This window comes from Sebastes fasciatus, unplaced genomic scaffold, assembly GCF_043250625.1.
Source record: "Sebastes fasciatus isolate fSebFas1 unplaced genomic scaffold, fSebFas1.pri Scaffold_125, whole genome shotgun sequence".
In the NCBI taxonomy this organism is placed as follows: domain Eukaryota; kingdom Metazoa; phylum Chordata; class Actinopteri; order Perciformes; family Sebastidae; genus Sebastes; species Sebastes fasciatus.
The window spans coordinates 1-13,732 of record NW_027428161.1 but is presented as its reverse complement, the minus strand read 5'-3'; the positions used below and the strand labels follow the sequence as shown (position 1 = coordinate 13,732).

Sequence of the window (13,732 nt, the reverse complement as noted above, 5' to 3'; positions counted from 1 at the left end):
CTGAAGATAGCTCCTCAGCATCTTGTTTGTCTTTGTGGTGTATTATGTTCGCTTTCTCCCTGATGTTCACATTCTTTTAACCCGCACCTCTTATGTATGTCATATTATGCTTACAAACAAGGTTAAGTTAAGTCGGTAAGTAGGTATTCTGCAAATATAAACATACATGTTTAGGTGTGGGTATCTACTATTATAAACTAATGCAAAACATGTAGCAAACCTGCCCAGATGCAATTAATTTGAAGAGGATGTATTTAGTAAAATGCATATTACATAATGGCATGTTGGGTAATCTCTCTGTAAACAAGCAAACACCACTTACTGTAAATAATAAAGCATTACAGCATCTTGTTTGTTTGGTGGCTAAATCGTCCGCATAAAGAGGTGAAAATATAATTAGTGAGTGCCACATATGGTTGCATCTGTTAATGATGAGCCTTGGTGACAGTACAGAGCCTTGGTGGCCGAGAAGAGTGCAGACTGAGGTCACATTGTGGCTTCAGGCACCAACAAGTGCTGATCCCGCCAGTGTCCAGACAACGACTGAATCAAAGCTTATTCATGGAAAGCCTTACAATCCAAACACACCATAAGCTCACCTTATCTGTGCATCTCATCCGGCTGTTCTTCTTCACTGTGGCTAACCTTTGTTGTCTCTGGCTCCACGCTACTTCCCACTGAGACTGTTTCAGGAGTTTCTCCACCTTACAAGTCTTCTGACAACCCATTGTCCCCTGGCACACATAAAAAAAAAGCAGATGTCAAGTTAAGCCATGCATCAATCCCATTACATCTCAATGATACATCCCGTTTGTTACAACAAGCAATAACCTACCATGACAGAACGGTTTGCATGCTTCCCCGAACGCTTGTCATGGTCAGCAGCGGCGGGTGATGTCATAACTCCAGCATGTTCAGATTATAAATATCTGTATTCGGCAGAGTTACATAATAATGGATGTTGGATTACTGTCAGTACACACAGACAGAAGAGACGGCACATCTGCCACAGGAAATACACGAAACTACATCTAAAATTACATTTTGGTGATTAAAAAAAAAACAGGCAGGGGCTGCATTTAAGAAATGTTTAGAGGATATGTTAATTTAATAAATAATCCTATTTTGTTAGTTTTTGTACATGAAATTAAAAAGATTATTGTATCAGTTTTAAACGGCGTCAACGTAGAAATGATGAGAAGTGTAGGTTTTATTTTGCTTCGTTAAATCTACAAGTTTTTCAAATGTATGGCTTGTTAAATACCATGATATTTAAAGGTAAGAATACATTTAGATTGTCTACATAATTGAACTACAGCGTACAATTCAAATGTTCATTGATCTTAAAATCGTGATTCACAGTAGCTGTGGGCTGGAATTCAACCACAGTCTAATAACACTCTGCAAAATCCAGTAGATTTGTTTAATATTTTACTACCACCCACCTCTGACGCAAGATAAGCCGGACTCCAGCAGAAACCAGGCAGCAATTAAAACGTCCAGCGGTCCGGTCATCAGTTCCAGTACAGTCTCCACTGGGTCACCCAGGCCAGCGTTCTCCAAAAAGCCACTGTAGATGAGACTATTTTCCCTCCCTGTCAGCTCCAATCCCAGTTAGACCAAGCACTTTATTGTACCGTTATCACTTTAAGAGCAGAGACATATCTCATACAGTGCACATAGTAACAGAAAAAGATTTATACCGCCTTCAAAATGCGATGAGAGTCGAGATGTGACGCCTCCTGCATCAGTTAGAGAGACTGCTGCAGTGTGAGGTTCACTGTTTTCTTTTGTTTGTTGCCCGTTTAGTCATTCCCAACAGCCTTCTGTATTTCATTATGTAAGAGTCTCCAGCAGCTTTTTATAAATGAAGGCCAGGAAGGTTACATCTGCACACACACGAGAAGTTGACGCAACTGTACACACAAGCTCTAATTTGGGATCTACTGTAGTCAGAGTGTAACAGGGTTTGTACAGTGAAATATTCCACTTGCAGAATATCCAGTAGTGTAGGTTTAGTGGCTTAGGCGCCCTGCTGGTGGCTGCGATACTTTGCCAGTCCATGAGAGATGACATGTTGTGACAAGAGGTGGCTAGAGTAGCACCAAAACTCAGGGCCGGCTAAAGGCATAGGGTCATATAGGCGGTCGCTTAGGGTGCCACCTTCTGGGGGGCGCTGGTTGCCCTCTAAAAATAATAATAATGATAATAATATATATATATATATATATATATATATATATATATATATATATGTGTAAACTTGCGGCGGCGACGCGCTTTGAGTTCAGGCTGGTGCACGAGCAGGGAATAGAGTACGAGCAGGGAGGCGTGGAGGCATCTGATTGGTTCTTTCCAAGCGGACCGCGAGGCAGTGATTGGTAGACGTTTTTACAGGATTACAGCAGCTACAGATGGCGGCTCTTTTCCGGACCTTTTCAGAGCTCATAAGTAATGGATCGCTGTCGGGCTGTAAAGACCATTTCAACCAATATAACAAACAGTGTATACTGGATTAAACATCGTCAACCCTGCCTTTAATTAAAGTGTAAATTATAGTGAAACTGACTAAACACTTTTAAGCCAACAATATCAGGGACCAATTGTTTATTTATATTATAATAAATACAGTTATTTATGAATTTGTAAAATCTTAATTTTTGTCTTAAAACCATTGTGATGTCTGATGGTTCTGGGGGGTTGAACCATAATCCTAACCCTAAAGCAGAGCGGGGGGAGGCTCCAAATCCAAATTTCACCTATAGGGCACCAAAAGGGATAGAGTTGGCCTTGTCAAGACTGTAGCCTACACAAGTAAAAGTACTGTTACAGTAGAACAAAGAGTAGTCATCAAAATAACTACTTGAACTGCCTGAAAAAAAAAATATTTGAGTAGCTAGTAACTTACCTTTTCGCCACTTCTTTTTCTTTATGTGGATATGACTGCCATCATTTCAACCACAGCTGGTCTCCTTCAGGTAAAGCTAAAGAAGTGAACACACACAGTCTGTATTTATGGTCAGTTTGTGATGAAATATCATGTTATTGTCTCCTGATTACTAGATAGTCTGCTTTGAAAGCCATAACGTTAATTGACAATGGAAAAAAAATTAAAAGTAAAGTCTCATGTCTCTTATCTGAATTTCCCGCGGTTGCAATCTTTCCATCTTTGTGCTCTGAACATGAGGCAGCATGGCTACAGAAAGATAATAGAGTGAGCTTCAGCAGATCTGGGATCAGGAGATCAATATGCATGTAGACAAAATAGCAGAGTAATAATGATTTTCCTCTAAAAAAGTACAATTCGCTCAAAATCTTTACAAATTTTACAAGCTAAATTGGTCATATAAGGGGATATACTGCACTTGACAAACTAGCGCACTGCACATGCGCACATCGTGTTGCATCGTATTTGCCATAACACCTGTTTCCGAGTCATGGCTGTAGGTCTACACTACATCCAATAGGTGGCAGTGATGCAACATGAAGGATGCCAAATGTGCAGAGGCTGTAGAAAAATAAGAAAAATATATAGAACATTTCTAATATTTAATACTGTGAGCAATAATAAATATTATATATATATTTTTCTTTTTCTGTATAGGCTCCCATGTTTTGCTTTACAGCCTCTGTTGCAAAGTAGGAATTGTTTCATCTATGAAGGACATAAATTACATGTTTTCTGTTATCTCCTTGATATTTTGTTTACATTTTGTAATATTATGATGATCATGTGATTGCCTCCCATTGGTTGGTAACCATATAGGTGAGGCCACATCCGCCTTGTCTGTTTGTTTGTAAGCATGACGAAGACCTACAGTGGTCGAAACATGTTGGCTTTTTAAATGATTTAGCCACTAGAATAAAGGCTTTTTAATATATCCTCTTCCTCATTGCTACTTTTTTGATATTTTGGAGTGCCTGTATTGCCTTCCTGTTTATACATATCTCTGTGGATTATTATAGTAAGCCAACCTGCTCCATACACCGTCAGCAGTTAGCGTATAGGCCTACTCTCACAGACTACCGTATGGGACATCGTCCTTTAGGGAGGGAATAGATTATTTTCACTCTTTAATTCACTATTGAAGTGAGTCCAATGTGAGTAAGACTTATAAGTGTGACTATACTGATCATAGGTTTCACTTCCTCCAGTTATCTCCTCGGCTGTAGTTGACAACTATATAATTGTGGGCTTAATCATAAATAACAACCAAAATCTTTTCAGATGGAGGTGCCTGAAGTGAAATCTTATCAAATGGGTGTCCGTGACCTAATGTGTATCAATGTAGGAGTCCTTGACACACAAAAAAAGGTTGAGAATCACTGGTGTAATATATAAATACATATAAATAAATGAATAAATACATTAATTAGAATGAACCTTCCATATCTCTCAAAATATTATTTCTACATACTCATTTACCGAAGCTTCCAACACCTACACGTTGCCACAGAAATGACCCTGCCGTGTCGTCCAAGTTAAATCACAGTTCATAATATCACTCATCTTGACATCTAGGATGTCTTGCTCGGTGACCTGAAAACCCCCCTCGTGTACAGATTTTAAGGACATTCACTGGCATTTCACTCTAAGTGCACCTCAGAAGTTTCCTTTGATCTAATTCAAAGAGAGAAAAGAACTTGCCCTCCGGGGGCCTACTTCCACTTTCTTCACTAATCTTGTTTGGTTGATTACACGGAAAGTCAAGCGCTTTGTGCAAAGTGCTCATTAGTCCTGAAGTAAACAGCACCCTCTGCTTCTTTCTGTTTTCCTCTAAACAAACTGAAGCTCCAAATGTTTGGAGTGTTAAAAGAACTGAAAATAACCTTAATTCTGTCTGACAAATTCAGACGTGTTTGCAATTTAAAAGTGCTCCCTGCATTTATAAATAAAGTCAACTTCATCACCTTTGATATGAAAGGAAATACACAAAAATGTATACTTTATCTTTTAATTACATGACTTTCTGTTTCAATATAAAATACAAGATAATAACTTACAATGAACAAATATATCAAAATTAAAATGTGTGCTCTTGAAATAACGTCATCCAAGAGTCCTACGTTGTAGCGTGACTTTTTTCACAATTGATATTTCAGTCATCACACACCGCGATCGTGATAAATATAATATATTCAATAAGTTAAGGTTTCATATTAAATGTCAGCAAGGCACTTGTGTACGGTTGCAATGAAGTGATAAATTCCATTCGATTGATCCGAAAATATTTAACAAGAAATGCTTACGTAGAATATAATTTTTTTTATACAATTTACTATTTTCTAAAGGACTCCTGAGCTGTAGGAGTTTTACATTCAATTCACATGAATTACAGTAGCCTACATATACAAAAGTACAAGAGAACATACACTTGAACATGTAAACACGAATTATACAATCAATTTATAAAGACAATTGTCACAATATCTTTTGAATATTAAGGCAGTACATTGAACTTTTGGGGAAAACGTTTCTTGCACTCTCATGTCTGTAACCTACGCTAAATATTAAGCTGCAGCCGGTTAGTTTAGCTTAGCACAAAGAGTGTGAACAAAGGGAAACAGCTAGCCTGGCTCTGCCTACCATTATCTCTAAAGGCTCACACACTACCATATTATATCTTGTTTGTTTAATATGCAAACAGAGGTGTAAAAATGACACATTGTGGTTTTACAAGGGGCCATGTGCCAGGATAAGTGGCCTCCTGGAGCCTCCGCTAGTTGCCTGGCAACCTTGCAATGACAACAAGACTCCGGGAAGTCACCGCGTCTGGCCAAGAAATAATTTGGCACATAAACACCCGTGAACCCTTAACGTGCCATATTTGTTACTTTTGGCAGAGCCAAATTAGCTGTTTTACTGTTTCCAGTCTTTATGTTAAGCTAAACTAACCGGCCACTGCTGGTGATGGCGTCATATTTACTGTACAGGCATGAGTGGTATCGATCTTCTCGTCTGACTCTCAGCAAGAAGGCGAATAAGTTTAAATCCCGAAATGTCAAAAATGTCCTTTAAAGTCATTAGACCAAGAAATGTCTGAGAGTGATACTTAACATGAAACAACGGCAGCAGTACAGAACGCACACCAGTGTATTAATCTGATGTGCTGTCAGTGTTCATTGTATCACCGCTGAGGGAAAGGGATGTGTGCTGACAGGATGCTTTGTTCTCCAGAACAGTGTATCATGAGGTCTGATGTTACTGGTGCAAAGTGGATCACACACATTATACTTACTTCAGTGTAGTGAAGAGCTCCTCTCTGTAATGCTGTTGGATAGTGAATGACTTGTTATTGTCTTTATTATGAAGCTGAGCGGCCTACAGCTGACTGCTGTGAGGGTGTGACTCACGACTCAAAGACTCCGACTATTATGATGAGTAAAAGGAGTAAACCTGCGACCGCACACATGGCAAGGCCAAGTAGTTTCTGTCAGAAAGAGAAGGAAAGAGACAACTGCGTTACACATCCTGTTTAAACCATTCAACGGCGAAACGAGTGAATGAATTCCTGGATGTACAGATGAATGGATGAATGAATGTTGTGTTTAAGGGACGGACGTTGTGGATGAAGTGTTACCTCACGCGGTAATCACAGTAGTTCTCACACAGGGGGTTTGGTTAGTCCAACAGACAGGCCAACAATTAGTGCAATGACAGCAAGCAGGATCAACAGAGCAAAGGCGATGATAATGTATTTCTGCCAAGTGAAGAAGAGGGTGTTATTTGAAATTCATTGAAGTAGGGTACCACTAAAAAGACTATAAATCGATTCATATAGTAGTTTTAAAGAGGACCTATTATGCAAACTTGTGTTTTGGGTTTCTACAAGAACATGTTTACACGCTTTAAAGTTCAAAAAACACTTATACCGGCTGTGCTGCAGCACCTCTTTTCAACTGCTGTCTGAAACGCTTTGTTTGAGCTCCACCCCAACCACCCCTCTCTGCTCTGATTGGTCAGCTGGTCCACTGCTGTGATTGGTCAACTGAACAAAACTCTTCAGACTCCGCTCCAGCTCCAGCTCCGCTCAGACTAGCTTTGTTTGAGGTGTGCCAAACTAGCCGCTAGGCAGGTATTATGCAAATAATGTTATGTAATGTGTTACTTGGTGACATCACCATGTTACGAAAGAAAAGGCGGGACTTCAAGCAGTTCAGAAGCAGTTTTTCTGTGGGGGAGAGTAACTCCCTTTGGTCTGGACTTTGGGCTTTGTATCTTAAGCACAAGAAAACTATATAACACACTTAAGGAAAGGGGAAAAAGCACAAAAGCATAATAGGTCCTCTTTAAGTGGTCACATTTGACTTTGATATCTTGTATAGTTTACATTTACAAATGTTTTTATTGATGACAATTTAGCAACACAGAATTAGAAAGGAGCACATACCCGTCGGGATTTCTTCTGGTATCTCACTGCTTTTTTGGTCTCTTCTTTTGCACTACAAATGTATTCGGCTGCATTGGAGACATTATTCTCAATGTTGTTGACCATATCCCCCTGTAAATGACACAATCACAATTTTGTCTTGGTAGTATTAGTAAAGAAACATTGTGGCTACATACTGGTACACAAATTAGATGCTATCAGACATTGACTAATAAGACTACATACTACTACTGTAGCTGTTACCTGAGTTTCTACCAGCATCGCCATGTCCATGAACATCGCGTGGAGCTCTCTGATGCTCGACTCCAGACGCATGATGTCTTGGTGTCGTGACTCGATCTCATTTAGGGCCTGACGTGTGATCTGGGAATCAGAAATGATCTGTGGGAGAAAGATAGAGAGACAAGGTCAAATAATTCATCCAAAAACACCAGACAAATGTTCCCAGCTATGTGTGTATAAATTAATTTAAAAAGGCCTGGCAGCACCCTACCCCACCCCATATGATTTACCCCTCCTCCACCACTAGATGGCAGTAACAGCTTTTAACACGGCAATAACAGTATGCTGCTCAGTAAAGCATGACAACACTTACATCAGATGTGAAGATGGATGGATTTCCACTTTCTAGCATGCCTTCTAGTTCTTCATTGGTGGTCACTCTTCCAGCTAAAATAATAAATAGCAGGCAATGATTATCCAGCAATGAACCAAACCTATGTCCTGTTTATATATGAAGTGTTTTGTAATGACTGGATGCTGGATCTAAAGATGTCTCTGATTGCACATCGGGACTTTTTTTTGAATGAATAAATTGTAGATCCAAAACACCCATAAAGAAAACCAGAGCAGAGACATGATGCAGTTTCTGAAATTTGAGAAAATAAGATATCATAAAATAAGATATCATTTTGAAGATTTTATCCTGTAAAAGCTGCAGCTCCTGATAGCTTGTTGGGAGAAAATTGAGTCGTTCGTCTTTGCTCCCGTTAGGGGTCGCCACAGCAGATCATCTGAGATCTGACTTTATGATCCGCATATTTGATTTGCTTTTTTACACCGGATGCCCTTCCTGGTACATGTTTTGGTGCTGGGAGGAAACTGGGGAACCCGGAGGAAACCCACGCAAACTCCACAGAGATGACCAGGGATCAAACCCGGGACCATCTTCCTGCGAGCGGATAATGCTACCACTGCACCACTGTGCCACAGAGTACTGAGATTGACTATGACACCACTCCTACTCATGCCCTTTTATTCAGGCTCTGGACCTTAGATTCAGTAAGGTTAATAAAATATGGAAGGCCAGTAGACAGATTGACTCTTGATCCATTATTTATCAGAAGACTAGTTCCGCCTAACATTTGGTTATGGATTTAAACAGCTGTCTATGTCTAAAAGATTGATTATCAGACGCACCCTGTTGTAATTAGGGACTCGTGTTCGTCATTCTTGTAGCATGTTTTCAACCAATAAAAACACAACTCTGACATTTAATAGACAAAAACTCACAGAGTAGTAAGTGTTGCACTAATATAAAGAATGTAAATGTCTCTGCTTAGCCCTGGTACAAAGTATAGGCTACTGTTGAGTGCTTAATTCCAGAGTAATAATACATTAGTCTGTCAGTGTTGTGAGGCTGCTGTGCATAAAGCCCGCTGTGTGAGGAGAAGAAGCTTCATTGTAGCTCCATCGATAGAGCTGACAGGAAAATAATGTCTCAATGACACAATGCTGACTTTTCCCCCCAAGTAGTGAGAGATGTATTGTTTAATGAAACAACCAATTAAGACTTCATTCGAATGAAAAAAAAAATGGATAATGTCTTTGACAGCGTTAAAGTAAGGCACACTAACAGAATTATGGAGTTGTGACATGGCGTGTCTTTTGTAATGATGTAGATTTTGGAATGCACATTTTCCAATCAGTCTTAGAATTGCATAAATTGGATATGACTCCAAAGCTGAAACTCTTGTGGATCCAATGAGCCTAATTGTATTCATGTGTGATGATGTTAGTCCCCATAGTAGCCATTTCATTGTAGTGAGACCATTTTTTAAATTTGACGTCACTGTATAAAATGACCTATGGTGACCTCTAGGATAATCACAGCCTCATGAAACTTTACAACTACAAACTAGAGACCTAGGGCATTCAGAGGATGGCTAGATTAACAATAAGGGGGTTTCTGAGCTGTTTCCAGAACAGAAGTGATCTGTGACTGCAATCGCTGAAAATGCAATTCTTGCAGAAATCTCCAAATGTCAAAAGTTGTCGACACCAAATCACAGCATAGCTTTTTCTATGACGTTCCTCAGGGTCTTGGTGTCTTAATGAGGTAATTTGGAGGGATTTTTGATCATTTTTATCAAGTAAAAATGGTTATATTTAGCACTAAATGTTTGTAACAAATGGAATCAACCCACAAATTGCTGCAACAATTTATGAAACATAAGTGAGCATCGGAATGACCATCATATATTTCATCATATCATATATCATATACTTCAATCATCATGTTCTAAACCCTTATAAAACTTTCACAATGTATTTCAATACATCAATTAATTAATTATTTCATGTTAATTTCTGATTTCTGACTACACCAAAAAAAAAATAAGGCACACTGAGGATTGCAACTGAAGTGTTTTGTTAACATGTTTTTAAGAACCAAATGACTTGTGGTGTCATAATACTGACACATTTTGAGTGCTAAACATTGATAGCAAAAGATAGCTGCAATTAAACTTCAAATCTCAGTGCAACAGTTGTTTACAATGCATTTATCAGTGGACTAATTCAGTGTCTTGGCTCCTGCTGTGGTTTTCAGTTTCTTCACGGATATGGGTTGTATTTGTGACTAAGATTAGAAGTGTCTGAGGAACAAAGGAAGCCTCACAGAGAAAAACAGCTGCTGAAACTCTATAAACAGAAAGCTTTCTTTTCCTGGAGCCATGCCTCCTGTTGTACAACACCCTCCCTGGAGAGGCAGCTCTCTGTGCAGGTGCTTTACTGTATGTCACACACCTTTTGCAACTCCCCAGAGAGCCAGAGACAAACACAACAAAACACACACCGCACTCACACTCGTCAACATACACCAAGCAAAAATAAGTATCACTTCTGAGTGATGTAAATAAATGGTGTTAAGTCCACGATGTCCACACAGGCCGAGGTATGTGTGGCCGTGTCAAAGACAGGTGAACTACTGTTACGCAGGCCGCCGAGTCCTCTGGCTGTTTCCCAGGCAACGCAAACACAACGAGGCGTCTCCAGTATCAGGCTCTTCCGTCTGCAGCGTGGAGAACTAGGGCCTCTCATTAATGCCGGCCGCAGGGACCGTGAGAGATAGTGCTATTTTTTTTTCTTTTCACTATTGTGTCGTGTTACTCATGTGCATTATACAATGATGCACCTCATACACACCCTCTTTGCATTTGTTTGTCACTGTGATTCTGAACAGAGATGACCGAACATGCTCCTCAATAAACACACTTAGCACAAGTTATAAGCTTGAATGAATACTAATACACCTACAGTATATACTTATTTACACTGTATATTGTATTATTTTGTGCTGTACGCCACATTTTCATTCATTCTGGTTTGCCAGAAGCTAACTCTTGCAAGTCCTGTATCTTTATACAACCGGTTTGTGCTCTGTTGTATATTCTATTCTTGCAGGAGCTATTCATTTCTTGTTAGTATTGAGTTGTTGTTTTACTAATAATAAGTAGTATTGTTTGATTTATTCTAGATGTTTACTTTATTTAGATTCGATTTGTGATTTTTTTATTTTGCTAGTTATTTGTTGTCTTGTTTAGTAGCCTGTATTTAGTATTTTGTTTTCTTTTGTTTATGAATTGGATAAAAACTGTGGGCACCCACAGTTATATAGGAAGGTATGCAGGTAGGACCAGCATGCATCTGGGGGGGCTTATGGTTTTTTACCAGAACAAGAGAGGCAGCTACATCTGTGTTTGCTTGCTTTTTGGATAAATAAATCATCAGAAACACACACATTTTGCATGGACAATGGACTCTTTTGCCTGCATACACCACATACCCATGGTGCATCAGTGGCCCTTTGATTTAAGTTTGATCCGACAAATGGCCACTGCACTACTACTACAACTACTGTTCATTTAAGTTCTATCAAAACTCGCAAAATCGGGTGTTTGGATGTGATCTTTGGTTTGTGCAAAAGAGAACCCTGACACCTTGAAGAAACCTGTAAAAAGAAAACCCTGCCCTGCACCTTGTGTGTTTATCAACAGTTTAGTGTACAGAGGAAACCGGTGCAGTCTGTTTCCTGGATCCTGTCCTGACGCAGCTTCAAGGTTTTATTTGTCATCCTTTTATCTCTACATTTACACATCTTGACCGTACAACCGAATTCAAGCCATTGACGTGTGTTTAAAAAAAGAGACTATTTCCTGTTTGCGGTAGCAATTTACATTCATTATGAAGCTTCAAAGACTACTGAGGGTTCAGGGAGTCCATTATTTTTCACTTACTTATCTCCAGCTGTCTCTGGATCCTTCCTTTGCTTCTCTCCCGAAAGGACACTTGAGTCTCGTTGTACTGAGTCATGACCTCCACAAACTTCCTGGACAGCACCGTGTGCTGAGGACAAGTGAAAACACAAGGACACTGGGTGAAGATGTTGGCATTTCAGACTACACAAAGCAGTTATGTACAAGATACTTACATTGTTGGAATTAAAAGTACATTTTAAAAAGGGAATTTCTTGAATTGTGAGGTTCAAAATTACACTCAAACAAAGGAAATGCAATGCCAATCCACAAACGCATCTTGTAAAGTAGAGAATGTGGCAGGTAAAGTTGAGAATTTCATAGTAAATAGTTTTAATGTTCCTTATTTGTCTATATCTTGGATACATCTATACATAAACATTTGATGTTTGTGTACAGCTGACAGATGGCTGATGATGATCATGTATGAGCAGGACATGTAATATGTATCATCCGCCTGTTTCCTGACCTGTGTTTTCTGGATCCTGAAGTCAACAGAGGATCTGTTAGCGACATCATCTTTGGGCATACTTTGTTCCATGGCTTCAGAGGGAGAGAGTTACGTCACATTACGCAACGGCAGACAACATCAGCTTGTGTATGTTCGTGTTGCAGTCAATAAATAAGCGTGATGACAATCACGTCACTCACATTTTAGTTTGGTTCGCACCACATTGGCGTTCCCTTTGATATCGTTGGTCAGCGTATCCAGCTGGTCCTTTGTTCCTTCACACATACACAAAGAGAGAATGCATCAGACTTGGTTCGCTGATGAGGAAACATAATGTCATCCAGCTAATCACTGCCGCTCTCTCTCCTGTAAATATTGGATTTACTTGTGATTTCATTTTGTAACTTGGCAACGACCCTGTGGCAATAATCGCAGAGGTCACACAGCACAAAGCTCTTTGTTTCTCCTTTCCCTGGTGACCATTTCCACGTCATGGATCTTAAAACACTGTACTGTGTTACATTAAACACAATCACTGATGATGATGATGCCATGGCACTGTCAACTGGCTCTTTGTCCTGCAGGGACCCTCAGGCTCACACACTGAACAAAAGTCAGGAGCTGAGTACATCCAGGAGTGACACCGTGCTCGCTGTTATAGAGCTTTGAATCAATAGAAATACTTTTGAAACTGTATCTGATCCACTGGTGCCTGCAAACATCTGCAAAATGACAGCATGTTTGAATCCCTGACTGTTGAAAGGTCTCTGACAGAACAAGTCAGAGCCCAAACTACAACGGTTTGTGAGTTTTTGGGGAAAACAGAACCATTTCCTTCACACGTATCCGGCCGAGCAGCCATTCATTCACAATGAGGAGGGAAATGTAACAAAGGAAGTGAGACATTTTCACTCTGTGCCTCAAAAGTCAAACTCAAGCCAAGCAGTTCTCAATAAAACTGAATATACACAACTACAGATACGTCGACATGCTCACTGTCTCCATCCTGATTCTTTATAAAGACACACTTACTGTCATCTGGGTTGGGTGCAGACAGGATCATGCTGTGCATCTTCCTCACCTCTTCCACTTGGTAGGAGATCCTATCAATGAGTCCTCGGACTTCTTCCACCTAAAAAAATCAATCAGTAACACATCAGTATATCTTGATGTTCCTAAACCTGTGCACATACCTGGAAGTTGCAGTGACTACCCACCCTTCTGAAGAAGCTCTCCATGAAGCCATCTCTGTCCACTGCGACTGCAACGACATCCTCCTCTGCTCGTGTCTTACTCTGTACGGATGAAAGAGTGTAAGTGACTTTTTTTCCCAGGTAAAATAACAGTAAAGAACT

General features: G+C 39.8%; 1 protein-coding gene across 3 annotated transcripts; it reads right to left on the bottom strand.

Moving 5' to 3' along the window:
• Positions 1–4,943: 4,943 nt before the first annotated feature.
• On the bottom strand, positions 4,944–13,695 carry stx2b (syntaxin 2b). Of its 3 annotated transcripts, none has more exons than XM_074628166.1 (10): positions 13,595–13,695; positions 13,410–13,509; positions 12,578–12,652; positions 12,396–12,469; positions 11,909–12,017; positions 7,987–8,060; positions 7,635–7,772; positions 7,392–7,502; positions 6,582–6,701; positions 4,944–6,431 (listed from the first exon to the last, which is right to left on the bottom strand). In XM_074628166.1, the coding sequence occupies exons 1-9, from the start codon at positions 13,613–13,615 to the stop codon at positions 6,606–6,608; spliced, it is 798 nt and encodes a 265-aa protein (XP_074484267.1). In that variant the 5' UTR covers positions 13,616–13,695; the 3' UTR covers positions 4,944–6,431; positions 6,582–6,605. The 3 variants fall into 3 exon arrangements, with proteins under 3 accessions (XP_074484267.1, XP_074484270.1, XP_074484269.1); XM_074628169.1 differs by having other exon boundaries at positions 13,459–13,509; positions 13,595–13,672; XM_074628168.1 differs by lacking the exon at positions 6,582–6,701.
• Positions 13,696–13,732: the final 37 nt, after the last annotated feature.

What these genes read in the sequence shown, in the direction of transcription:
- stx2b (XM_074628166.1), bottom strand. Translation starts at nt 13,615, where the DNA reads ATGGAGAGCTTCTTCAGAAGG. An exon ending in TGCACCCAACCCAGATGACA is followed by an intron (nt 12,653 to 13,409) that starts GTAAGTGTGTCT and finishes GTATGTGTGAAG; the next exon opens with GAACAAAGGACCAGCTGGAT. An exon ending in TCAGGATCCAGAAAACACAG is followed by an intron (nt 12,018 to 12,395) that starts GTCAGGAAACAG and finishes ACTTGTCCTCAG; the next exon opens with CACACGGTGCTGTCCAGGAA.